The sequence below is a fragment of the Doryrhamphus excisus genome, linkage group LG16 (assembly GCF_037039965.1).
Source record: "Doryrhamphus excisus strain RoL-2023G ecotype Guam linkage group LG16, RoL_Dexc_Guam_v1.1, whole genome shotgun sequence".
NCBI classification, from domain to species: Eukaryota; Metazoa; Chordata; class Actinopteri; order Syngnathiformes; family Syngnathidae; genus Doryrhamphus; species Doryrhamphus excisus.
In genome coordinates, this window is record NC_136372.1 from 5,702,872 (window position 1) to 5,729,165 (window position 26,294).

General features: G+C 41.8%; 4 protein-coding genes across 5 annotated transcripts; 2 read left to right on the top strand and 2 right to left on the bottom strand.

Moving 5' to 3' along the window:
- Positions 1-50: 50 nt before the first annotated feature.
- Positions 51-2,896, bottom strand: LOC131103768 (uncharacterized). The gene is made up of 4 exons (XM_058050293.2): positions 2,464-2,896; positions 1,309-1,406; positions 1,101-1,176; positions 51-1,019 (listed from the first exon to the last, which is right to left on the bottom strand). The coding sequence occupies exons 1-4, from the start codon at positions 2,735-2,737 to the stop codon at positions 466-468; spliced, it is 1,002 nt and encodes a 333-aa protein (XP_057906276.2). The 5' UTR covers positions 2,738-2,896; the 3' UTR covers positions 51-465.
- Positions 2,897-3,576: 680 nt separating this feature from the next.
- On the top strand, positions 3,577-6,613 carry vac14 (vac14 homolog (S. cerevisiae)). Its single transcript, XM_058050267.2, has one exon. It carries the CDS (start codon positions 3,758-3,760, stop codon positions 6,104-6,106), a length of 2,349 nt encoding a protein of 782 aa, XP_057906250.2. The 5' UTR covers positions 3,577-3,757; the 3' UTR covers positions 6,107-6,613.
- Positions 6,614-10,827: 4,214 nt separating this feature from the next.
- trim35-13 (tripartite motif containing 35-13) lies at positions 10,828-16,922 on the top strand. The gene is made up of 6 exons (XM_058050290.2): positions 10,828-11,151; positions 13,771-13,866; positions 14,571-14,801; positions 14,886-14,908; positions 14,980-15,098; positions 16,332-16,922. The coding sequence occupies exons 1-6, from the start codon at positions 10,942-10,944 to the stop codon at positions 16,865-16,867; spliced, it is 1,215 nt and encodes a 404-aa protein (XP_057906273.2). The 5' UTR covers positions 10,828-10,941; the 3' UTR covers positions 16,868-16,922.
- Positions 16,923-17,301: 379 nt separating this feature from the next.
- slc27a1a (solute carrier family 27 member 1a) lies at positions 17,302-25,921 on the bottom strand. Of its 2 annotated transcripts, XM_078797274.1 has the most exons (14): positions 25,855-25,873; positions 25,485-25,687; positions 25,142-25,309; positions 23,705-24,099; positions 23,469-23,636; positions 21,384-21,453; positions 21,192-21,283; positions 21,000-21,109; positions 19,859-20,068; positions 19,662-19,788; positions 19,446-19,583; positions 19,209-19,373; positions 18,459-18,605; positions 17,302-18,382 (listed from the first exon to the last, which is right to left on the bottom strand). In XM_078797274.1, exons 3-14 carry the CDS (start codon positions 25,306-25,308, stop codon positions 18,225-18,227), a joined length of 1,947 nt encoding a protein of 648 aa, XP_078653400.1. In that variant the 5' UTR covers position 25,309; positions 25,485-25,687; positions 25,855-25,873; the 3' UTR covers positions 17,302-18,224. The 2 variants fall into 2 exon arrangements, with proteins under 2 accessions (XP_078653400.1, XP_057906256.2); XM_058050273.2 differs by having other exon boundaries at positions 25,485-25,921.
- Positions 25,922-26,294: the final 373 nt, after the last annotated feature.

Genomic DNA, 26,294 nt, shown 5'->3' on the forward strand with positions numbered 1-26,294 from the left:
CTTCCGGCAGCTGAACCAATCAAATTGCACAAATCAACATGACGCTTCAAGCCTTTTTTTAAAATATGTATTTTATTACAAACTTCAATTACAAAACAGTATAAAACAGTATAAGCAGAATCACATGAACAAAAAAGTACATGACACTTCAAGCCTTCGATGTTAGCCTTGTGAATGTAGCTGGAGACGTACTTCCGGTAGCTGAACCAATCAAATTGCACAAATCAACATGACACTTCCTGTTTATTATAACTTCCTGATATTAAGCACTCGTTAACGCTGTGTATTAACTTCAAGTCAACGATAGTAAAAATTAAATGACATTTTTAAAGTTAAAAACAAAATCTTGATTTAATAAAATTCCCAACTGAGTGTTAACAACGGTATAAACAGTTTTTTTTTTTCAAAATAGCAAAGTAAAGTTGGAAAAATTAGATGTTAATAGACCTCCCTGTGTTGGACTGTTTAACTGCTGCCATGATGCAACAATGAATGATGTTTAAGTTGAACACTCTGCATGAATGACATGTCACATTGAGTACAGCGAAATAGTTTCTTGCCCGTATGGATTCGCATGTGATTTTTCATGTTGCCCTTTTGTGTGAATCCTTTCCCGCAGAAGGAGCACACAAAAGGCCTTGCCCCAGTGTGAACCACTTTGTGCATCTCTAAACCAGAGGGGCTGGTAAATGTCTTACCGCACACCTCGCATGTTTTTGTAGCGTCAACAATAGAGATTTGAGGTTGGCATACGTGAGATTTCAGATTAGTCGAGTGCAGGAATTGCTTTTTGCATTTGAAGCAGAAGGTGGTGTTGATGATGTGCTGTTTTTGGTGTAGAGTCAGTGTGCCCTTGTTAAAAAACACCAGGCCACATTGGTTACAGGAAAATTTTTTGTTGGTGTTAGAGTTGTCCTCCATGTCTACATAGAAATCTGCTGAACCGTCCAACTCGAAGCTCTTTTGCGGTGACTTATCCACCTCCATGTTGAGATCGCCTTTTGTTTCTTCTTGCTGTTCTGTTACACAGAAATACAATAAAAAAATAACCAAATGTGCATCTGAAAATTCTAATTAGTTATGCCACCTTTTTATTGTACCTTTTTGATGGTTGGCAATGTCACTGATATGACTGTCCCTTTTGATATGAACCACAGGAAATTTGGACATCACACCCTGCAAAACACAATAAAACTGCTGTAAAATGCAATTCTAAGTTTTTTTTTTAGGAGAAAAAAAGGACTCTGAATTGTTTCCTCAAATTGTGGACGTAGTAGCACAATGAGTCTTATATGAAACATATCTCACCTTTTCTCCTTGCTGAGATGTGGAATTGTCTTCCTTCTGACTACAATGGTATCTTTCTTTCCACAGGCGAAGACACAATTCCTCTCTTATGTCTCCATCTGAAGTTAGACGTTCACAAAAGCCACATAAATGAATACGGTCACTGGATAATCTTCATTAATTGAGTAGTTCGATATTGGCAGATTTTAGTCACAGTGACCATAGCTGAAGATTAGAGTTGATCCAAATAGCATTAACAGCGTGCTAGCTAGTCCCCCAAAAAGATTTAACACAAAACCTATGTAAAACATTACATAACATCAAATTAACAGCACTAAATGAATACAGACCACCAGTACAAGCCTGGAGTTTGTTTATAAGAGAGGTGTACTGCCGAAAATTTGCTCATTAGCACTCAACTTTGTGGGAGAAAATTAGGTGGTGCTTTCAAGGACCGTCTAACAACGCGGGACAAGTCACTACTCACGTATAATAATAATTAATTTTCTATACCGCTTATCCTCACAGAGCTCGGCGGTATGCTGGTGCCTACCCCAGTTGACTTCTGGCCAAAATGCAGATGCTGACTGTGTGGCTAATATGCTAACCACTTATCCACCATGCGTCCAATAATAAATTTTCTATACCGTTCATCCTCACGAGGGTCGCGGGTATGCTGGAGCCTACTCCAGTTGACTTCTGGCCAAAACGCAGATGCTGACTGTGTGGCTAATATGCTAACCACTTATCCACAATGCGCCCAATAATAAATTTTCTATACCGCTTATCCCCACGACCGTCGTGGGTATGCTGGAGTCTACTACAGACACTGACTGTGTGGCCAACATGCTAACCACTTAACTACTATGCGTCCAATAATTCATTTTCTATACCGCTTATTCTCACGAGGGTCGCTGGAGCCTACCCCAGTTGACTTCTGGCCGAGACGCAGCTGTATATTATTTTTTAAATACATGTATGGCTGGGGACCCCCTATACCATGCTTGAGGATACACATTTGAAAATACTGTAAAAATACCACTTCTAAAAAATATATATGACTTTTTCATAAAATAGAAGAGGTCCCAACCGTATTATATTCTCTGAAGGGAAGTTCGCCAACTGTCCCATTTGTAAACACCCCTGATATTCAGGATGAAAGTAATCACTCGGTACCGTCTGCATTGGCTTCCACTGTTTGTTCAGTTTGAACGGCCACAGCACATTTTATCCTCGAATTGGAGGCGACACTTCCGGCACCAGTCGACCCACTATCCAGCTTGTTGACCTTCTCCGCCAGGGCCGTGTTAAGAGTCCGAAGCCGGGCCAGTTCCAAACGAAGCTCGGCCGTTTCCTCACCCACCACCTTGCAGAGCTCTGCCAAGGCGGGCATTACCATTGTGTCCATGATGGTGGAAAGCTTTGATTGGAGAGAATCAGTCAACTCCATCGCGTTCGTCTTTCCCAAACGTTTCTCTATGACTAAAGACGTTTCCGGAAGTAAGAATTAATCAGAAATAAATGAGTGTACAATGCAAGTTTCATTAAACAATCACAGGGAAGCAGCTAACATCAAGGCTAACATTCAAAACGAGCGTCAACCAATCAGATTATGAGAATAGTCGGTAGTGGATGGATGATCGATCCAAATACCGATTCCAACATTGGTATCAATATTAATCGATACCCATGGAAATATCAATAATTGTCATTCAGCAGGTTTCCAGTCCAACTGCAGCGGTTTCATTCAAAATGCAAGATCTATACTACTTTACATTACATCTTTTATAATATTGGTTGTGGGGTGATAATTGTGCTAACAATGTATTTTATATTGACGTATAAACTGTAAAATTGAATTTAAACTGATTAATAATCTATAAGGTAAATCACAAAAAGACCATAACCGTTAATTCAGATGTTGATTGATTCAGATTGCTTAATTTTTTCACAAAGTATCGGTATCGATATCGGCTGTGTATTTACTTGGTATCGGATTGACACCAAATCTAGCGGTATGGCACACGGTCATAATATGTGACGTATTTCCGGTAAAAGCAACGATCAAGATCGTTTTTGCTAAGAATTTATCATAAATCAGTGACGTAATAAAATAATATATATGATTAGAATATTACAGTTATTATTATTTTCGTCTTTCTCACTAGCTGAATTAATAAAAAAAAAAAAAGTCACATGGTGGTAGTTGCATACTCTGGTACAGTAGATGGCGGTGTGCACCTTTTTTAAAACTCCGCCATTAAACCAAAAGAAGAAGAATAACAGTCACACACTTCCGGCGGAAACAACCGGTCAGCTGCGTTGCATTTACTTGCCGCTTCCTGGTTCTGTCAAGAGATCGTTTTTTCGCATCATTTCATGTAAATGAAATCATTTTATCGCTTTATTCGTTAGTCTTTAACTAGAATAAAACATAAAAAGACAGCTTGTTTGGACCACCGCCGCGACAATGAACACAGAGAAGGACTTTTCGCCATTGACGCCCAACATCGTAAGGGCTCTCAATGATAAACTGTACGAGAAGAGGAAAGTGGCGGCACTGGAGATCGAGAAACTGGTACGGGAGTTCGTGGCTCAAAACAACTCCACGCAGATCCGTCACGTGATCCAAATTCTGGCCTCGGAGTTTGCGCTCTCTCAGCACCCGCACAGCCGCAAAGGAGGACTGATAGGCCTGGCTGCTTGCTCCATCGCGTTGGGGAAGGACTCTGGTTTGTATCTGAAAGAGCTAATTGAGCCTGTACTTACTTGTTTTAATGACTCGGACAGCCGTTTGCGTTACTACGCATGCGAGGCTCTGTATAACATCGTTAAGGTGGCCAGGGGTGCTGTTCTGCCCCATTTTAACCTGCTTTTTGATGGACTCAGTAAGCTTGCAGCAGACCCGGACCCCAATGTCAAGAGCGGGTCTGAGCTTCTGGACCGACTCCTGAAAGACATTGTGACAGAAAGCAACAAGTTCGACTTAGTTGCGTTTGTCCCTTTGCTTCGGGAGCGTATTTATTCCAATAATCAATATGCCCGACAGTTCATCATCTCCTGGATTCACGTTCTGGAGTCGGTACCCGATATCAACTTACTTGACTACCTCCCCGAAATCCTTGACGGTCTTTTTCAGATCTTAGGCGACAACAGCAAGGAGATCCGTAGAACCTGCGAAGTGGTTCTCGGGGAGTTCCTGAAAGAGATTAAGAAAACGCCGTCCAGTGTGAAGTTTGCAGAGATGGCCAACATCCTGGTTATACACTGTCAGGTAGCGGATGAGGCCAAGCTCACCAATGATCTCATCCAGCTGACGGCCATGACTTGGATGAGGGAGTTCATCCAGCTTGCGGGACGAGTAGTGCTGCCGTATTCTTCCGGTATCCTCACCGCCGTACTTCCTTGTCTTTCGTACGACGACAGGAAGAAGAACACGAAAGAAGCTGCGAGCGCCTGCAACCACAGCCTCATGAAACTGGTCACCCCTGAAGATGATGATGATGATGATAATGAGGACGAGGAGGTGAAGAGCAACGAGTCCCCGTCCAGAGAAGATAGTCTCAGCAAGGCGGAGCCCGACAGTGGCGACACGCTCAACGCATCACAGGGAACTGTCAGTTTTAGCAACATTAGCTTCTTCGCTCCGGCGAGCACCGACAGATCTCAGGTGACTCTGGACCTGGATGGAATCGTGCAGGTGTTGGACCGCCATCTCCATGACACCTCCACCGGTATGATGACCCGCATCGCCGTACTCAAGTGGCTGTACCATCTCTATATTAAGACACCGCGTAAAATGTTCCGCCACACGGATAGCTTGTTCCCGATGCTGCTCAAGACGCTGTCAGACGAGTCGGATGAGGTGATACTTAAAGATCTGGAGGTCTTAGCAGAGATTGCATCTTCTCCAGCCGGACAGACGGATCTAACAGTCACCTGCGATGGTCTGGAGCTCAAGGTGCCAGATGGTAGCAAACCAGGCGCCAAAACATCTGAATCCTCCCCGTCGACCCCTAGCATGAACTCGTACTTCTACAAGTTCATGATCAACCTCCTGAAACGCTTCAGCACCGAGAGGAAGCTCCTGGAGAGCAGAGGCGCTTTCATCATCCGCCAGCTCTGCTTGCTGCTCCACGCCGAGAACATCTTCCACTCCATGGCGGACATCCTGCTTAAGGAGGAGGACCTCAAGTTCGCGTCCACTATGGTCCAGACGCTCAACACCATCCTGCTCACGTCCGCCGAGCTCTTCCAGTTGCGTAATCAGCTGAAAGATCTACGCACGGCGGAGAGCTGCGCGCTCTTCTGCTGCCTGTACCGCTCCTGGTGCCACAACCCCGTCGCCACCGTGTCGCTTTGTTTCCTCACTCAGAACTACCAGCACGCGTATGATCTCATCCAGAAGTTCGGCGATCTGGAGGTGACGGTGGACTTCTTAATGGAAGTGGACAAGCTGGTGCAGCTCATCGAGAGTCCCATCTTCACGTACCTGCGTCTGCAGCTGCTGGATGTGGAGAACAACCCCTACCTGATCAAGGCTCTCTACGGCCTCCTCATGCTCCTCCCTCAGAGCCAGGCCTTCCAGCTTCTCTCGCATCGCCTGCAGTGCGTCCCCAACCCGGAGCTCATGAGGACGGTGGACGAGTCCAAGTACATGGACGCCAAGCGCAAGCCCGCCGCCAAGCGGGCATCGCAGGCCCAAGTGGATTACGCCGAACTCCTGCTGCATTTCGACAGCGTGCAGAGCAAACACCTGGAAGTGCGGCACCAACGTTCCGGACGGGCGTCCGAGCTGCCTGACAGGAAGCTGATGTGAGGCAGAAACCACAAAGTGTTAATTAACTAACATAATGGAGCTTACACTGTAATAAGAATGTTATGTAAATACACTTATTTCAATTCAGATTAATTCAAGATTAATCAAGTACTGATTTTTTAATTTATTTAAAATCATACAATAAATTAAATATATTATGTGAGTTAGATCTTCAATGTTTATTATTGAGAGCTCTTTCTATTTTCAATTTATAATATTAGTATTACTGTACACTGTTATACAACGCTTGAAAAAAAACAGCTCACGGTATGATGCAATACAGTCTGATCATGTGACTTCCTGTCAGGAGGTGTATTTATATGTGTGGATTTTTTTTCTTTCATTTCAAGTGAAACATTTCATGCTGAATAGTACTTATGAGAGCACATTATTGTATTGACACGGTGTCATGGCGACGACGATGCTGTATTGTCATGTGAGCCGCATGCAAAAGCTCACATGTTCGAGAGCTTTGACGTAGTTGGATTTTTTTTGTGTGTGTTTTATTTTTTTTTTTATCTCTTGCATACATTCTCGGTATGCCGTTTGTTGTTACATATCTTTCTTGCTACTGCAGCTAAGCTAACAACCGCTAACTACAATATATGTTTCTTCAAAGCACTGTGTTGGTTATCAGTGATGTGAAAAATCATTAATAAAGTCAACACGGTGAACATGTTATTTTTTCTTCATACGACTTGCAAATAAAAATCCGGAAAGACGGGTTGAGCGAGTGTCGACGGTTCAACGGTCTTGTTTTCTCCTATTAAGATTTATGAAGCCCCAAGGGAAAACATAATAACATGTTCATCTATGTACTGCCATGGGGGGGCTTGTTTTTTATTGGCTTGCAGCGCATTAAAAAAAATACAATGAAACAAAAGTGCTCTTTAACAACAAAAGGTTGAAATATTTATAGTATTTACCCTAATAATAATAATATGGGAGGCTGCACGGCGGGCGAGTGGTTAGCATGCAGACCTCATAGCTAGGGGACCAGGGTTCAATTCCACCCTCAGCCATCTCTGTGTGGAGTTTGCATGTTCTCCCCGTGCATGCGTGAGTTTTTTCCGGGTACTCCGGTTTCCTCCCACATTCCAAAAACATGCTAGGTTAATTGGCAACTCCAAATTGTCCATAGGTATGAATGTGAGTGTGAATGGTTGTTTGTCTATATGTGCCCTGTGATTGGCTGGCCACCAGTCCAGGGTGTACCCCACATCTTGCCGGAAGACAGCTGGGATAGGCTCCAGCACCCCCCGCGACCCTCATGAGGATAATCGGTAGAAAATGAATGAATGAATGAAATATTTATAGTATACCTACATTGGAATGTTTAAAAAAAAAATTCTGCAAGTCATTTTGCTTGATAGGCCCCCCCCTCGCTAAATTGTTTAATCCAAATCAAAAATCTTGCCCACCCCTCCCGTAGAGAATACTTATCAGCACCAAACATTCATTCATTTTCTACCGCTTATCCTCACGAGGGTTGTGAGGGGTGCTGGAGCCTATCCCAGCTGTCTTCAAGCGAGCGGCGGGGTACACCCTGGACTGGTCGCCAGCCAATCACAGGGCACAAGGCTGGAAAACCCTCCATTGCGACTGAATGACAACAATTCTGTAAAGATGAGTGGGCCAAAATTCCTCCACAGCGCTGTAAGAGACTCATTGCAAGTTATCATAAACGCTTGATTTGCATTTGTTAGGTCCAACCAGTTATTATTATGTGTGAATCACTTTTTCACACAGGGACATGTACTTTAAGGTTAAGTTTCATTGAAAAACTTCATTTTGTGTTCAGCTGTGTTGTCATTGAGTAATATTTACATTTGTTTGATGATATGAAACATTTAACTGTGACATTCATTTATTCATTCATTCATTCATTCATTTTCTACTGCTTCTCCTCAAGAGGGTTGCAGGGGTGCTGGAGCCTATCCCAGCTGTCTTCGGGTGAGAGGCGGCGTACACCCGGGACTGGTCGCCAGCCAATAACAGGGCACATATAGACAAACAACCATTCACACTCACATTCATACCTATGGACAATTTGGAGTCGCTAATTAACCTAGCATGTTTTTGGAATGTGGGAGGAAACCGGAGTACCCGGAGAAAAAAACCCACGCATGCACGGGGAGAACATGCAAACTCCACAGAGATCGGCCGAGGGTGGAATTGAACTCGGGTCTCCTAGCTGTGAGGCCTGCGTGCTAACCACTCGCTATGGACAATTTGGAGTCCCCAATTAACCTACAATGTTTTTGGAATGTGGGAGGAAACCGGAGTACCTGGAAAAAAAAACACGCATACACGTGGAGAACATGCAAACTCCACACAGAGATAGCCGAGGGTGGAATTGAACTCGGGTCTCCTAGCTGTGAGGCCTGTGTGCTAACCACTCGGTCGCCATGCAGCACAGCATCAAACATGAGAAAATGTATCATCTCTCTCACTTTTCAGTCACTCTCTTTTGAAGTTCAAGTTGTCATGACATCATGTATGAACATGTTACCGCCCTCTGACCCGCCCCCCTAGCTAGATGAGCCCGCCCATCATATTTGGAACAATCCACTATTGTGGAACCTGAAGACTTATTGACGTCTAAATGATGTTATAGCACAAGAATGCATGTTAAAAGGGTGACTTGCATGGGGCGGGTGGGGGGGGGGTACTACCAATTTAGCATGGCATCTGAGTAGGCATCTGTTGACTCCCGTCAGTTAGCAGCTCCCCCCCATTAACTCTGAACCGCCGCCCTCTTGCTAGTGTGGACAAGACTATATAGATGACTCATTTGGTCCGTGAGGATGAGGGGGAGATTAAGCTTTCACCGGCAGAATGCAGTAGGACTATTCCTATAGGAGACATGCACCATAGCGTAGCATCAGTCTACTCCAATGACAACAACAAAGTTAGTCGTAGTAAATAGTTGAAGTCGCCACAAATACACTTCACATTGTTTGTGGCTTCACCTGCCTGCTTTGACAGCGGACTGCGTGTCCTAAAATAGCACTTGTGAGGGAAACTCAATCATGTTATACACTGCACTACTGGCAGGATTGTACCCCCCCCCACCCCCCTCCCTGGAAGATTTCAACTCCACATGTTTGCGGCCTATTTTAGTTCTAGTAATTTGCTCCCACAACATAATACTATATTACAGTTCAAATTAGGACAGTAATGCGCATCTTCATGTGATCAGGAACCAGCTCTCAGCATAATGCAGTATATTATACATTATAAGTTATCATCACATCATAGTTTTAATGAAATTATTTTATAGTCAAATAAGTCATGTTTGCAGAAATGTTTGCAGAATTTAATTCATATTAATATTTGGGATGTCCGCTAATTATCGGCCCGACATTGGTTGATATCGGTATCAGATTACCCCCCATGAAAACTGAACATTGTCATATTTTCACATCACTACTACAACTACTACTACTAGGGATGTCTGATAATTATCGGTACAGATATCAGCATAAAAATGCAGTTGATATCTGTATCAGATTTTTTCCCAATCATGATACCAGTATCGGTAATTGTTTATTTTATTTTATTTTATTTTATTTTATTTTATTTTATTTTATTTTATTTTATTTTATTTTATTTTATTTTATTTTATTTTAATCGGAAATTGAGAGTTGGACAATATCAGTTTTCGGCAAAAAAGCCAGTATTGGACATCCCTAGTTAACATAATCACTTAATTTATATATTTATATATTTATATATTTATATATTTATATATTTATATATTTATATATTTATATATTTATATATTTATATATTTATATATTTATATATTTATATATTTATTATTTTATTTTATTTAACTCTTTAAAAACTCTAATGACATTTTTTTATTTTATTAATTTATAAAAAAATATATAAATGTATTTAATAAATAATACTGATATAATTAACTTAATTATAATGAAATATAATGAATTATTTCAATGATGATAATATAAAGATATAATACTACTGTGTGGCCCAATATAAATAATATAATATAGAAATGTAATTATTTAAATTTTAAAAATGCAAGCAATTTTTCATCTTAATTAATAATCTTAATTTCATTTTTTATTTTTTTCATTTTAATTGTTTTTTTAAATACTTTTATTGCTTTGCTTGTTTTTAATATTTTAATATCTATTTTACTATTTTTTTTCTGATTTGATCTTTTAGTTTTGGATTAAATTCAATTTGTATCTTTATTTATTGTATTTATTGTATTGTAGTTTTTATTTTACTAGTCTGTGCAGCACTTTGGAAACTGTTTATAAAACGTGCTATATAAATTAAGTGGATTGGATTGGATAATCAATCTATCTATTATCAATTATGTGACATGTTAATTATTATTATTTATTTGTATGATTTTCAACATGCATCTCGAATATCACGAAGGGGATCATGTCGTTACTGAGTTCAAATATTTTGGCGTCATCAATTCTTCCCCCCTCTGTCTTTCTCGGGCTTTGCGAGCCGTGACACACTAGCTTGTAAGTAAGCCCTTTTGTTCTATTTAGACGTGCAGTGTTTATTTGAGAACGTGCAACATGCATAGTCAAACAACGCGGCCCGACATGAGATATGCCTCTGGGAGCTTGGGTATTAACACTTATTTCTGGGCTTAAAGTCTGAGGTTGTCCTGCATGGGGGAGGGTGGGGGTCAGGGAGTGGGAGGGGCCCCTCTGATATTTTCCTGTCTTGCTCATGGCTGCCGGACATGCTCACCTACCCGGTGACCTCTGCCCGTCCGCTTAATAGCGTCCACATTGTCTCACAGGACCCACAAGTGCCCGATTTCCTTTCTTACCTCCATGGATCAGATGGTGCTGGAGAGGGCCCGTGAGGCCTTCGTGACAGACGACAGGGGAAAGAGAGACCCAGAGGCTTGCGCCGAACATGGGGAGAAGTTCACGCTCTTCTGCTTGGAAGACCTGGAGCCCATTTGTGGAATGTGTGGGAAGGCCGCAGCCCACAGAGGACACAGACTGTATCCCATTGGAGAAGGAGCTCATGACTGTAAGGTAAGTAAAGCCACGTCAGCCACATTAGTACCAATAATCAATAATGGTGTTATTGACACACTCTAGCAATGATGGATGGAAAATTATGGGTCAAATATTTGTAGGTTTGATTGACAGTATATTATGCATTTTTCAATGTAATTATGACATATACATATAATATTATATTTAAAAAGAATTAGTTGAAATTATTTTGTTGTTGTTTGTGATTACTGTTTTATTCATTACTTTTATTAAATTTTGTTAACATTTATTTTTATGTATTTTATTTTTAATTAAATAATTTTAATATTTTCCTCAAACGTCTTATTCTTTTTTTTATTCAATATTTTTGTAATTTAGTAATTTAATATGTTATGGCTTTTTACTGCCCACTGCTATTGACTTTCTGGAATATTAATGTTGATGTTTAGCAGAGATAATACACATTCTAATAATAGATGTATATTTTTATTTTTAATTAAATAATTTTAATATTTTCCTCAAACTTCTTATTCTTTTTTAAAAATTCAATAAATATTTTTATTTAATTCATTAATTTAATATGTTATGGGTTTTCCTTCCCACTGTTATTGACTTTCTGGAATATTAATGTTGACGTTTAGCAGAGATAATACACATTCTAATAATAGATGTATATTTTTATTAATTAAATAATTTTAATATTTTCCTCAAACTTCTTATTCTTTTTTTTTAGTTCAATATCTTTTTTTATTTATTGATTTAATATGTTATGGCTTTTTCCTTCCCACTGCTATTTGACGTTCTGGAATATTCATGTTGATGTTTAGCAGAGATAATTCACATTCTAATAATAGATGTACATTTTTATTTTTAATTAAATAATTTTTATATTTTCCTCAAACTTCTTATTCTTTTTTTTAATTCAATACATTTTTTTATTTAATTTCTTAATTTAATATTTTATGGCTTTATCCTTCCCATTGCTATTGACTTTCTGGAATATTCATGTTGATGTTTAGCAGAGATAATTCACATTCTAATAATAGATGTATATTTTTGGTCGACTGTTGCCGCATGGGGCCTGAAACTCGAGACCCCCTGCAGGTTTTTATGATACTGCTTCCATTCTGCTGCATACCCGTCCCGCCCGCCTCTCTTGCGGTACGAATGTGAAAAGAATACACGCTTGGCCCCAAAGCTGAGTGAGTTTAGGTTTACGCTTGTCATCAGGTCGCCCAGCCTGAGCCTTCGTCACAGATGTCATCCATTTATGAGGCGCCATCGCATCATGGCATCTTCATTTACGCTCCACGCCACATGCCGCAATGACCTTGTCTTAAAAGCACAGGTGTCCAACTCAAGGCGCTGGATCCAGATTGGGTCTGCTATATGTGGCCAGCCAAAGCAAAAATTGAAAATGCTGAATGTTTTGACTGAATATTTGTACTGCATACAGTTTTGGAGTATTTTTTTTGTCATCAAATCTCATTTAAAATAAATTCCAAGATAGTTCATACTAATTTCTGCTTGGCACCTTGACATCTCATTTTAATATAAGCCTGAATGAATGAAAATAATAATCAAATGTGTCATAATATCATGAGGTGATACATTTACTGTACAGTGGTGTGAGAAAGTGTTTAGCCTACTTTTATTGTATATTTGTCACGGTTAATGGCTGCATGGTGCACAAGTGGTTAACGTTCAGGCCTCACAGCTAGGAGACCCGAGTTCAATTCCACCCTCGGCCATCTCTGTGTGGAGTTTGCATGTTCTCCCCGTGCATGTGTGGGTTTTCTCCGGGTACTCCGGTTTCCTCCCACATTCCAAAAACATGCTAGGTTAATTAGCGACTCCAAATTGTCCATAGGTATGAATGTGAGTGTGAATGGTTGTTTGTCTATATGTGCCCTGTGATTGGCTGAGCAATGAGTCTCTTACAGCGCTCTGGAGGAATTTTGGCCCACTCATCTTTGCAGAATTGTTGTCATTCAGTCGCAATGGAGGGTTTCCCAGCATGAAGCCTTTTTAAGGTCATGCCACAGCATCTCAATAGGATTCAGGTCAGGACTTTGACTAGGTCACTCCAAAGTCTTCATCCAGAGGTTTTGGATCATTGTCCTGCTTCAGAACCCGGGATAGTTTCAGCTTGAGGCCACCAAAAGATGATCAGATTCTCCTTCAGGATGTTAGAGAGCAGAATTCCAGGTCCTGAAGCAGGAAAGCAGCCCTAGACCATCACACTACCACCACCATATTTTACTGTTGGTATGATACACCTTCTGAAAAGTTCAACTTTTGTCTCGTCAGACTACAGTGTAGTTCAAGATGTTTTCTGGCAAAATTCAGACAATGTTCTTTTTGTTTCATCTTCCTCCAAGATTCCCCAGTTATTTGGAAGTTGATGTGGGGTCTTTTGTGACCTCTTGGATGAGGTGTCACTTTGCTCATGGGGTCATTTTAGTTGGTCGGCCACTCCTGGGAATGTTCACCACTCTTCCATGTTTTCAACATTTGTGGATAATGGCTCTCACTGTGTTTTGCTGGAGCCCCAAAGCTTTAGAAAATAGCTTTATAACCTTTTACAGACTGATAGATTTCAATTAATCTCAATTATGTTTTACTTTAAATTTTACCCGTCGATTGGTTTTCTAGGAGGAGCTGAGAGGTGCCCTGCGGCCTTTGAAGGAGAAGCTGCAGCTGTACAAGACGGCCAAAATGGTGTGTGAAGACATGGTCGAGCATGTCAAGGTACGGTTCCAAACACAGCTATCTCATGGAAATAGTTACATATGTCCATACATTGTGTATACTGTACATGAGGTCATCTATTAATGAGAAAGTTAGATGCTAACAAGACAGGAAAATATAGTTCTGTATTGTTTTTGCCACCTAAATCCAATCAAAAAGCTGAGTTTTAAGAGTATTTAGTGGCTCTACCTAGTGGAAAAGTAGGTGAAATACAATTCAAATATCTGTTATGAACACAATAAACTCATAATGCCGCCTACAGAGAACATACTAACTCCTTATTTCTTATAGAAGGAGTTATTTCATATCATATCTCCTTACTCGGTACGTGATAAAAAAAATAAAATCAAATGAAAAAAAATTAAATTAAATTAAAATATATTAATTAATTTAATAACTAATAATTTAATTTAATTTAATTTAATTTAATTTAATTTAATTTAATTTAATTTAATTTAATTTAATTTTTTTAGAAATGCAGGAAGTGAACAAATGTAACAGTTACTGATTGTAAAAGTACCAGATGGAGGGGTAGGATTTATTAAGCTTTGCTTCTTCCTACTCCTTTTGGACATGTGGAACTATGAACTGATTATGTGATGCATTCAATTGTAATCCGTTGCACGTTCAAATGAAATAAAACCATTACCATTACCATAAACGTGAGCATGCAACTGACCTGTCACTCAAATCTTCTCACGCAGTGCCAGGCAGAACACACAGAGACTCAGATCAAAGCTGAATTCGAGGCGCTCCATCGCTTCCTGAAGGAGCAGGAGGAAGCCAGGCTCTCCGCATTGAAAGCCGAGGAGGCTCAGAAGAACCTGATGATCCAGCATAGCATCGAGGAGATGAACGAGGAGATGGCGTCGCTCTCTAATGTGATCCGCTTGGTGGAACAGGAGATGAGAACACAAGACATCCCATTTCTTAAAGTACGATTCCATCAACATATTTTGGATATGTAACACAATTGTCGAAAACAATGCAGTGAGGATTGTTTTTGTTGTTGTTTTCAGAATTACAAAGAAATCATCAGAAGGTACGTTTGATTTAAAGACTTACTTATCTCACAGAACACAAGATAACTCAATGTATACCGTGCATTTACAGAACCTGGATCAATTCCTTTGAGCCAGAATTGCTTTCTGGTGCGCTGATCGATGTGGCGAAGCATCTCGGAAGACTCAAATATCAAGTGTGGGAGAAGATGAAGAAAATAGTCAAATACAGTGAGTCCTTTAACAAATGCCTGGGAATATTCTCACTCATCCATGTCTTCTTAGGGCGTTGAATCCATCGCGAAGTTGGTGAATTCACGCTCAAAGACTAAATAGACCAGGTATAGTGTGAAAGGATGGTGTAGGATCCACAGAATGTATCCTCTAAGGCGGAGGCAGGCCCGAACACCAACGGTTTTAACCCTTTAGGGGTGCAAAACAACAGTCATTAAAATACAATGCCGCTTTTAAGACAACCTGAACGTTCCAGTTGCGATCAATTCAATGTCCTGAGAAGACTTGTACATGTTTACTATCCATGGGAATTCATGAATTAATGTCATTTAACAGGGAATTTATACATTTAATAGGGTTTTCCATTCAATTTATATATAAAATTTAAATAAGTCTTCCTAATACTATGAGAAGTGGGCATTAATTCCCATAACAGTGAATCACTCTTTCCCACATTCATTCATTTTCTACCGCTTATCCTCACGAGGGTCGCTGGAGCCTATCCCAGCTGTCTTTGTGAGAAAGGCGGGGTAGAAGATCTAGAAAGGTTGTGTGCAGGTTATTGTGTGTAGCTGCTCTATAGGAGTCCACAACTCAATATAAAGGGTCGGAAAATCAGCATAAGAGGTTCCTTTCATTCATTAATTCATTTTCTACCTCTTATCCTCACGAGGGTCGCAGGGGGTGCTGGAGCCTATCCCAGTTGTCTTCAGGCAAGAGGCGGGGTACACCCTGGACTGGTGGCCAGCCAATCACAGGGCACATATAGACAAACAACCATTCACACTCACATTCATACCTATGGACAATTTGGAGTCGCCAATTAACCTAGCATGTATTTGGAATGTGGGAAGAAACCGGAATACCCGGAGAAAACCCATGCATACACAGGGAGAATATGCAAACTTCCACACAGAGATGGCCGGGGGTGGAATTGAACTTGGGTCTCCTAGCTGTGAGGCCTGCCTGCTAACCACTCTCTATGGACAATTTGGAGTCACCAATTAACCTAGCATGTTTTTGGAATGTGGGAGGAAACCGGAGTACCCGGAGAAAACCCACGCATGCACGGGGAGAACATGCAAACTCCACACAGACATGACCGAGGGTGGAATTGAACTCGGGGCTCCTAGCTGTAAGGCCTGCCCACTAAACACTCGAACACCGTGCAGCCCTTTCCAAGATTATTTCCCTAAAACTTTAACAATATGGCCTCTTTTTCATCGTAAGGTCCAGTCATCGTGGATCCCAACACGGCGGCCAACTGCTTCATCCTATCCGAGGACCTGATGGTGGTTCAAAACTCCACGCAGAACTTCAAAGTTCCAAACAACCCGGAACGTTTCGATATCAGCGCGGAGATGCTGGGCGCCGAGGGTTACTCTTCCGGGCGCCACAGCTGGAGCGTGGAGGTGAAGAAGAACACCTACTGGGTGGTGGGCGTGGCCAGTGAGTCCATCAACAGGAAGGGCAAGCACGTGCTCACGCCCGGTGAAGGATTCTGGACGATACGCTTTCGCAACGGCGAGCACAAAGCCTGCACGGCGCCTTGGGAGCCGCTCAATATGACGACCAAGCCGGATGTGATCAGGGTGCTTTTGGACATGGACCGAGGAAAGGTGACCTTTTATGACCCCGACGAGAGAGTACCACTGTACACCTTCAATGATGTCATTACCCCAAAAGCCTTTCCTTACTTTTGTACGGCCTGCAAGGAGCATCCGCTGAAAATCCTGCCGGCAAAAATAAATCTTTCAACGGACTGAAGCCACGGAAAGTTGAAAAGTGACGAAGAATTACGGGAATAAATTATGGGAATAAAGTGGAACAACTGTACCAGCTTTGCGTTTTATTGACATATTGATCATTTTGCAAGTACCACCCCTTTTCTGCCACTGCGTAGCATCAATTACCAGGAAGTACATTTTCTAACTTTAATAATGATTTGGAGTGCATGAGAAAGTGTAAAGAAAATTCTAGCTCTCTTTGATCAAATGATCATTTATTGATAAGTACTGTATATTGCACAACACAGCCCCGACTCAGAAGTTGCCTACAGCCGCAGCTGCGCTAGTCAGAGACGGCGGTGGTTATTTGCTTTGGTAGCTCACATACCACAAAATGAATCCGGCGTCACACCAGTGCTACACACACACCACAGTTTGATTACCGGTTCACAAAAATAACAACACGAGGCGCGTTTTAAGTTGAAATGGTTTAATTTTCGTTAAAAACAACTTGGAGGATGCATATTGAAATTTTTCAAAACCTGCTACATGATATGACTGTGGATATTTTTACATAACCACAGACGTCAAACACGTCATTTTTGTCCTGCTAAAATCCTTCTTTCTAAACGCATTTTTGCGTTTTCCTCCCATTGTGTGGAAGTGGTAATTTTTACATTTAAAAAAAAAAAAGTTTAGAATAAACAAACCGGAGGTTAATTGCATTATGCATAATTGCATTATGAATACAATACCAGTGTTTTCTGGAATTATTTGTTGTAACAAACTATTTGGTAACCAAAATGCTGTCTTAAAATACATTGTACAATACCGGTGATCCATTGTTGGTTGGTAAAAAGAATGAAATGCTAATACAGTAATCAATAACGAGGCAAGTACATTTAAATAACTACAGTTACAAGCAGCACTTTCTTTTACGGTCTTTCAAACACACACACACACACACACACACACATAGGCGTAAGGCACATACGTTACTTTTGAGATGTGTGGACATTAGATTCTGTGCACTGTATTAAAAAAATGAAAACTATTAGTATTTGACCTATAACCTCCTGTGCAGAGGCTTCATCCTGACACACAACAGGAGTTTTACTTTATAAGAATAAATCCTACATGGGAATCCCTGACCGGGATGTCTCAGCTACCAAAGCCGCTCAATGCGGTGTGAGGCATTTAATGTATGGAAGTTATTGGAGTGGATAAATACCCTTACATGTAGCGACATTTTATCCCTACGGCGTTAAATAAAAATGAATCATGAGTAACAGTACTTCCTAGGGAGTGAGTCGTCACCTCAACAGTGCTCCTTGAAGGCGTTAAAACTCCTGTCGAGTGGTGCAGTAAAGGCTTCGTCTTCCGTCCACGATCCACATCATAAATGCATGCGGCCCTCCGTTATGGCGACGTAGAGCTCCTCGTCTACCGCCACGTAGCGTGCGGCTTTGCCGTTTAAGAAGTAGATGTGGTCGCTGGTGAGGCGGGGGTCGTAGCCCTCCCTCAGCAATCTGGTTTTCTGGATTTTAAAGGTACCTGCATGTGTGGTGAATATAATATATGTGAGAATTTGTGATTCAGCAATATGAAATACTCGGTGAAGAGTTCTTACCCGTGGTGTCGACGCTCGGCGAGAGTCGCAGGAACACCGGCCGAGCGTACGGCGGGAGAGACGCCTGAATCCTCTCCAGGAACTTGCCGCAGTCGAAACTGCCGTCAGAGTCTGCGATGGCGGCCATGCCTGCCTTCCCTTCCACACCTGGGAAGTTTGTACAATTTTTTTTTAGAGTTTCATGGATGTTGTAGTGGAAAAAGTTATCCTCCCATTCAGTGTGGAAGTGGTGCATTTTTGCCTTAGTTTTTACAACAGCTTTTAAAGTTTCATGAATGTTGTCGTGGGAAAAAAAAAGTTATCCTCCCATTCAGTGTGGAAGTGGTACTTCTTTTTTTAAGAGTTTCATGGATGTTGTAGTGGTAAAAAAGTTATCCTCTCATTCAGTGTAGAAGTGGTATATCTTTTTTAAGCATTTCATGGATGTTGTAGTGGGGAAAAACGTTATCCTCCCATTCAGTGTGGAAGTGGTACATTTTTGCCTTAGTTTTTACAATTGTTTTTAGAGTTTCATGGATGTTGTAGTGGGGAAGAAGTTATCCTCCCATTCAGTGTGGAAGCGGTACATTTTTTGTCTAGTTTCATGGATATTGCAGTGGAAAAAAACTGTATACTCCCATTCAATGTGGAAGTGGTACATTTTTGCCTTAGTTTTTACAATTGTTTTTAGAGTTTCATGGATGTTGTAGTGGAAAAAAACGAATCCTCCCATTCAGTGTGGAAGTGGTACATTTTAAAAAAGCAGCTTACCAGGCACTGCAACGCCGTACACAGCCACATCTGTCTGGCCCAGAAGGTTGCTGAGTATGCCCTCCACTTCTGTGGTGGACACGTTCTCTCCTCGCCAGCGGAAGGTGTCGCCTCCACGGTCGCGGAAGTACATGTAACCCAGGTCGTCCATCACTAGAACATCACCTAGGAGACAAAAAAGGAGGGAATTCATCATTATTTTTCCATTGACTATTTAACCTAAACATGTCTGCTAACCTGACAAGTATGCCGAATCGTTCTTCTTGAAGACATTATGGGCTATTTTCTTCCTCGTAGCTTCGTGATTAGCGTAGCCGTCAAAGCGCCTCAAGGGGTCCTTCTGGTTGATGCGACCCACCAGGAGCCCTGGTTCTCCTGGAGGACAAGAATGCATCCAGTGAGGAACTTCCATGTCATTTTTAACATTAGCGAAAAAAGTGGGTGATTAGTCACCGGGTTGACAGGGCACACAGAGGCCACGTCTGTCCCGGACCAGCTCCAGAGTGTCCTCATTCACTCTGACCAGGCGGATGGGGTAAACGTTGGGCAGGATGCGACTGTTAAACCCACATGCTCCCACCTGAACATGTAGAATTAGATTACGTTAGTTTAGTACAGTATTTGTGAAGAAAACAAATGTGATTGCAGACCCTGCCGTCTATGTTGGCGATGCTACAGTTACACTCAGTAGCTCCGTAGAACTCCCCGATCTGCTTCACCCCAAAGCGATCGGTGAAGGCCTCCCACACGCTGGGCCGTAGACCGTTTCCCACAGCCAAGCGAACCTTGTGGCCCTTTTCCGACGGTCGCACGGGCTGAGACAGGAGGTAGCGGCATATTTCTCCAATGTATTGCACTATCTGTGAGGAAATAGAAGCTCTGAAACACCGCCATAATTTGAATTTAAAAATGAGTGGAAGTGGTACATTTTTTTTTATTTAAGAGTTTCATGGATGTTGTAGTGGAAAAAAAGTTATCCTCCCATTCAATGTGGAACTGGTACATTTTTTTAATTTAAGAGTTTCATGGATGTTGTAGTGGGGAAAAAAGTTATCCTCCCATTCACTGTGGAAGTGGTACATTTTTTTTTATTTAAGAATTTCATGGATGTTGTAGCAGAAAAAAGTTATCCTCCCATTCAGTGTGGAAGTGGTAAATTTTTTGAGAGTTTCATGGACGTTATAGTGGGAAAAAGCTATCCTCCCATTCAGTGTGGAAGTGGTAAATGTTTGCCTAAGTTTGTACAATTTTTTTTCAAGTTTTATGGCTGTTGTAGTGGGGAAAAAAAGTTACCCTCCCATTCGGTGTGGAAGTGGTACATTTTTTTGTAGAGTTTCATGGATGTTGTAGTGGGGGAAAAAACTTATCCTCCCATTCGGTGTGGAAGTGGTATATTTTTTAAGTTTCATGGATGTTGAAGTGGGAAAAAAAAGCTACCCTCCCATTCAGTGTGGAAGTGGTACATTTTTTGTAGAGTTTCATGGATGTTGTAGTGGGAAAAAAGTTACCCTCCCATTCAGTGTGGAAGTGGTACATTTTTTGTAGAGTTTCATGGATGTTGTAGTGGGAAAAAAAAGTTATCCTCCCATTCAGTGTGGAAGTGTTACATTTTTGCCTTAGTTTTTACAATAGTTTTTAGAGTTTTTAGTTTTTAGATGTTGTAGTGTAAAAAAAAAATTATGTATGAGTTATGTAAAAGTTAATGTATTGCACTACTTGTGAGGAAATAGGAGCTCTGAAACACCGCCATAATTTGAATTTAAAACACAAACAAACAGCTAAATCACTCACAGTGCAGTTGTACTTGATGCAGTCATCCCAGAAGCGACTTGCTGAGAATTTCTTCTTCACTACGACGGTGAGGCCATGCATCAGACACTGGCCCACACCCATGATATTACCTTGCACAGAGGAAAGTTAATACATTAGTTGCTATGACTTGTCGTGGGTGGAAAAAAAGTGCTCACAAAGACTTTAAAAAACCTGCTGAGTGGTACAGAGGAAGACAGTCGTAGATGATGTCATTCGGACGCATGCTGAAAGCATAGTAGCCAAAAGCGGCGATCCTGTAGTACCTGTGGCGGAAATACAAAGCAGACATTCTTAGTATATGATCAGATGTGTGCCTTTTATTTATTTTATTTAACGGAGAACTTTGAGTGAGGGGTACCGTACCGACTGTGGACAACAATTGCAGCTTTGGGCAGCCCTGTGGTGCCAGACGTGTAGATGTAAAACAAATGATCTGCAGAGAAGACAACAGTGAATCCAGTTGCACACTACAATAATTATAAATAAAATATCAGTAGCAATAATATAATAATACAAGATTCATAATAATGCAAAATATTCATTCATTTTCTACCGCTTATCTTCACTAGGATCGTGGGGGTGCTGGAGCCTATCCCAGCTGTCTTCGCTGACTGGTCGCTAGCCAATCACAGGGCACATATAGACAAACAACCATTCACACTCACATTCATACCTATGGACAATTTGGAGTCGCCAATTAACCTAGCATGTTTTTGGAATGTGGGAGGAAACCGGAGTACTCGGACAAAAAAAACCCACGCATGCACGGGGAGAACATGCAAACTCCACACAGAGATAGCAGAGAGTGGGATTGAACTCGGGTCTTCTAGCTGTGAGGCCTGCGTGCTAACCACTCGGTTGCCGTGCAGCACAGCATGTATCATCTCTCTCACTTTTCAGTCACTCTCTTTTGAAGTTCCAGTTGTCATGGCGTCATGGATGAACATGTTAGCGCCCTCTGACCCGCCCCCTAGCTAGATGAGCCCGCCTCCTTTATACACCCATCATATTTTGGACAATACACTATTGTGGAACCTGGAGACTTATTGACGAATAAATGATGTCATAGCACAAGAATGCATGTTAAAAGGGTGACTTGCATGGGGGAGGTACGACCAATTTGAGACCAATTTGGAGTCGAACTTGGGTCTCCTAGCTGTGAGGCCAGCGTGCTAACCACTCCACACGGTGCAGCCGTAATATATTATAAATATATTAAAAATATTTATTTTTGGGGGGAAAAATATCATGATTAGTATGAACATTTTAGCTTTTTCTCATTACACTACATCTTTTTGTTCTATTTTTCTCACTTTTGCTGGCTTTTTGGGAACCAAACAGCATGTTTTGTCAGGTAGGTGTGGTGCAGCAAGGCAACAGAGGATTGTGTCCAAACTGTACTTTCATGGCTCTGTTGGCTAGGAGTGGGGTTGCATTGTTTTTTGTTTGTTTTTTTACAGCATTCAGAAGTGCATTGCATGACGTTAAGGAAGTGGAGCTCACTCCTTTGTGTCTGCTGGGCGGATTCTTCACCTTTGTTGATGGCTTGTATTTAATTACCGAATAACAGGGATCTCTTCTATGTATGCTGTGTGTTATGAAACGGAACAAGTGGTCAGATGTATGGAAAATTTGTCATTTTAGCCAAATGCGATGAGCGTGGATAGAACTGCTCGGTGATATGCACTTCAAAGTCTAATAAGAAAGAATAGAAAATGTATTATATTTTAAAAAGTAACTCAGTTGCACGAAGGTTGAGTGGTTAGCACGCAGGCCTCACAGCTACTAGGAGATCAGAGTTCAATTCCAACCTCGGCCATCTCTGTGTGGAGTTTGCGAGGGTTTTCTCCAGGGACTCCGGTTTCCTTCCACAAAAATATGCTAGGTTAATTAGCCACTCCAAATTGTCCATAGGTATGAATGTGAGTGTGAATGGTTGTTTGTCTATATGTGCCCTGTGATTGGCTGACGACCAGTCCAGGGTGTACCCCGCCTCTCGCCCGAAGACATCTGGGCTCCAGCACCCCCCGCAACACTCGCAAGCATAAGCAGTAGAAAATGAATGAATGAATGAATATTACTAGAGCCCTCTAGACATGAAATAACACCCCTATAGTCACCTTTACACCTTGCAATGTAACTTAAAGGACACCTACTGACCCCTAGTGACCTGTATGGAATACTACATAGCACAACGTGTCTTTCAATGCTCTTCTGAATACCTTATTGTCATATTTAAGTGAATGTAGCCATTTTTTATGCTTGAAAATGGTTAATTGGCGACTCCAAATTGTCCATAGGTATGATGAATGGTTGTTTGTCTATATGTGCCCTGTGATTGGCTGGCCACCAGTCTCACCCAAAGACAGCTGGGATAGGCTCCAGCACCCCCCACGACCCTTGTGAGGATAAACGGTAGAAAAAGAATGAATGAATAACTCTGCTCACCGTTCATGCTTTTCCGTGGGATGCAAGGTGAAGGGGCATGCCCCGGTGTAGATGCTAAAATGGGGTCCAGCGGTGTCGCAGCCAGATAGGCCAGCTGATGAGCACTGAGGTCTCCGGTACAAAACCGCACCATGGACTGGTTGAGGGAGGCATTGACCTCCAACATGGCTGACATATGGAAGAAATAAGACGTCATGGCTATTTCTTAAGTTAAAATACAAGCCCAGCTTTCTTACCATCAGCAAGCTCAGCTCCAAACACAATAGCCCGAGACATCGACACTCCGATGCAGTGCAGAAGGGAGTCGCTGCGGAGGTTGAAGTTGATAAGAGCGGCTTCCACCCCGACCTTGGCGAAGCCCAGCCACAGCGCTACCTGCAGGGGCCGGCTCTCCATAAAAAGGGCCACCACGTCCCCCGAGATCCAGCCCTGACTTCTCGCCCAATTGGCCACCGAGTTGGACAGCTGATCCAACTGAGCGAAGGTCCACGTTTCCCCGGTGGCCTCGTAGATTAGTGCAATCTTGTTTGGGTTGCGTTTCACTGTCTGGGCGAAGATGGAGAGGACGTTGCTTCCGTTGCGCATGTAGCGCCACAACGCCAGCTTCACTCTTAGCAGCACGTACAGACCCCTGGGAAGGGACAGCAGGGACAAACACAAGTTGTGTAAATGTGGACACCTGATATGTCCAATATATGGTTTTTAACATTGTTAGTGGGGCTGCATGGCGGTCGAGTGACACCCGCTATAGTCACCATTTCAGCCAAATTACCTAATATAGTTTATACAATCAAAGAAAATAAGGCATAAATAAATGATGCCCGGGATTCAGAGTGGAGTTTTCGCTGGAGTAAGTAGTATTATGATGATAATAATTATTATTGCTATTATGCATGCTAGGTTAATTCCAAATTGTCCATAGATATGAATGTGAGTGTGAATGGTTGTTTGTCTATATGTGCCCTACGGCTGCCAAATGGTTAGTGCGCAGGCGACCCGAGTTCAATTCCACCCTTGGCCATCTGTGGGGAGTTTCCATGTTCTCCCTGTGCATGTGTGGGTTTTCTCCGGGTACTCCGGTTTCCTCCCACATTCCAAAAACATGCTAGGTTAAGTGATGACTCCAAATTGTCCATAGGTATGAATGTGAGTGTGAATGGTTGTTTGTCTATATGTGCCCTGTGATTGGCTGGCCACCAGTCCACGGTGTACCCCGCCCTCTCGCCTGAAAGACAGCTGGGATAGGCTCCAGCACCCCCTGCGACCCTCGTGAGGATAAGCGGTAGAAAATGAATGAATGAATGAACATTGTTAGAGCCCTCTAGACATGATCTAACACCCCTATTACCTTTACACCTGTATTACCCAATATGTCAGACATAATAAGAGTGAATAAGCCTTTTAAAACATTAATAAGACTCATGCTCATATGTGTTGCTTTAAATATATTACCTGAGAGCAGAGTGGAGGGCAGACAGGAAGTGAGACGCAAAATTCTAACTGCGATACAGCAAGGGATGAGTGAATATGGACCTACTTTAGGACAGTACTCCTGAGCCGGTCTTAAGTCATTCATGAGCCTGATTCGGCCCGCAAGCTGCCAGTTGGACATTACCTGATCTGCAGTGTCGTTTGGGAAACTTTTTTTTTTTAACATCCGTGTTTGGACTTACTTGGCGTCCCTCTTGGCAGTCCGTGCTGCGATGTAGAAATACTTCCAGCTTCTCGTGCCCAAATACATGCCCAGTCCGGCTGCAACACTCCAGGACCAGGACACCCCACAGAGACGCAGCAGCCCCATGGAGCCCAGGGAGGCGGATACACTTGCCACATTGTGCATTCTATAAATAGTTAGATGCAAAGACATTAATGTCCTCTCTCTTTTTATGGTCAAAAATGAAAGACACAGTTATAGAATATAGATATATATTTTGACATGAGGTTAACTCATATCCTAGTTAAAACATATACACCAAGCATGTTAGGTTGGCCACACACAGCATGAACCCAACTTACCTCAAATAAACAAACCGATCGAACAGCGTCACCTTTCACCCAGTAACCCTAACTAGAGGTCACGCCACAACTCGATTAGTTTAACGGAAGTTACTATCGATGTTATCCTTATCGATTATGTGGATGCGATGGCGTCCTTTCTTCTTTTTTTGAAACTAGTTGTGACACTTTGATATGCCGCTGCCGGTAGGTTAGCGTGGTTGCTGTAAAAAAAAAAAAAGAAAAAGAAGAAAAAAAGGCACTCCAATGTCGTTCGACGTATGAAGGTAGTCGGGTAGTCTTCAGGCGTTTACATGTGTGTGTCCATTGTTTTTGTATCTATCAACTTTAAGACATATAAATCTTATTGAGAAGTTTAGGGTGGTCCTGCCTTTTTTCAGCACTCCATGTTGAAGAGACGTCGCCGACTAAGCACCGCCCTAATTGTCACGTGAGCGCCACTAGGAGTTCGGCTATTGATGAAACAACCTGCTCGTCAAGCAGAGCGCTATTTCTATTGGATGATATTGACACCGCCCCTTTACCGTCACACCGGATTTGCTGGCGGTTGCTGTGACAATGGTACCAGTGGCACAGATTACTAAATACAATGTTGCATAAGTATCTTGTGCATCCTCCGTTATGCCGGCGTCTCTGTGGAAGATGACTAAGAAGTTCAGAGCATTTATTTATCATTATTAGACAAATACTATCCACTCGTGATGATGAATTTGCTTTAGTTTATGGATTTGGGCTCGTCACTCACTCAAGTTCACGTGGGTGCTGTTGCAAATCAATTGTCAGACAACTCGATTAAAATATTTTAATATA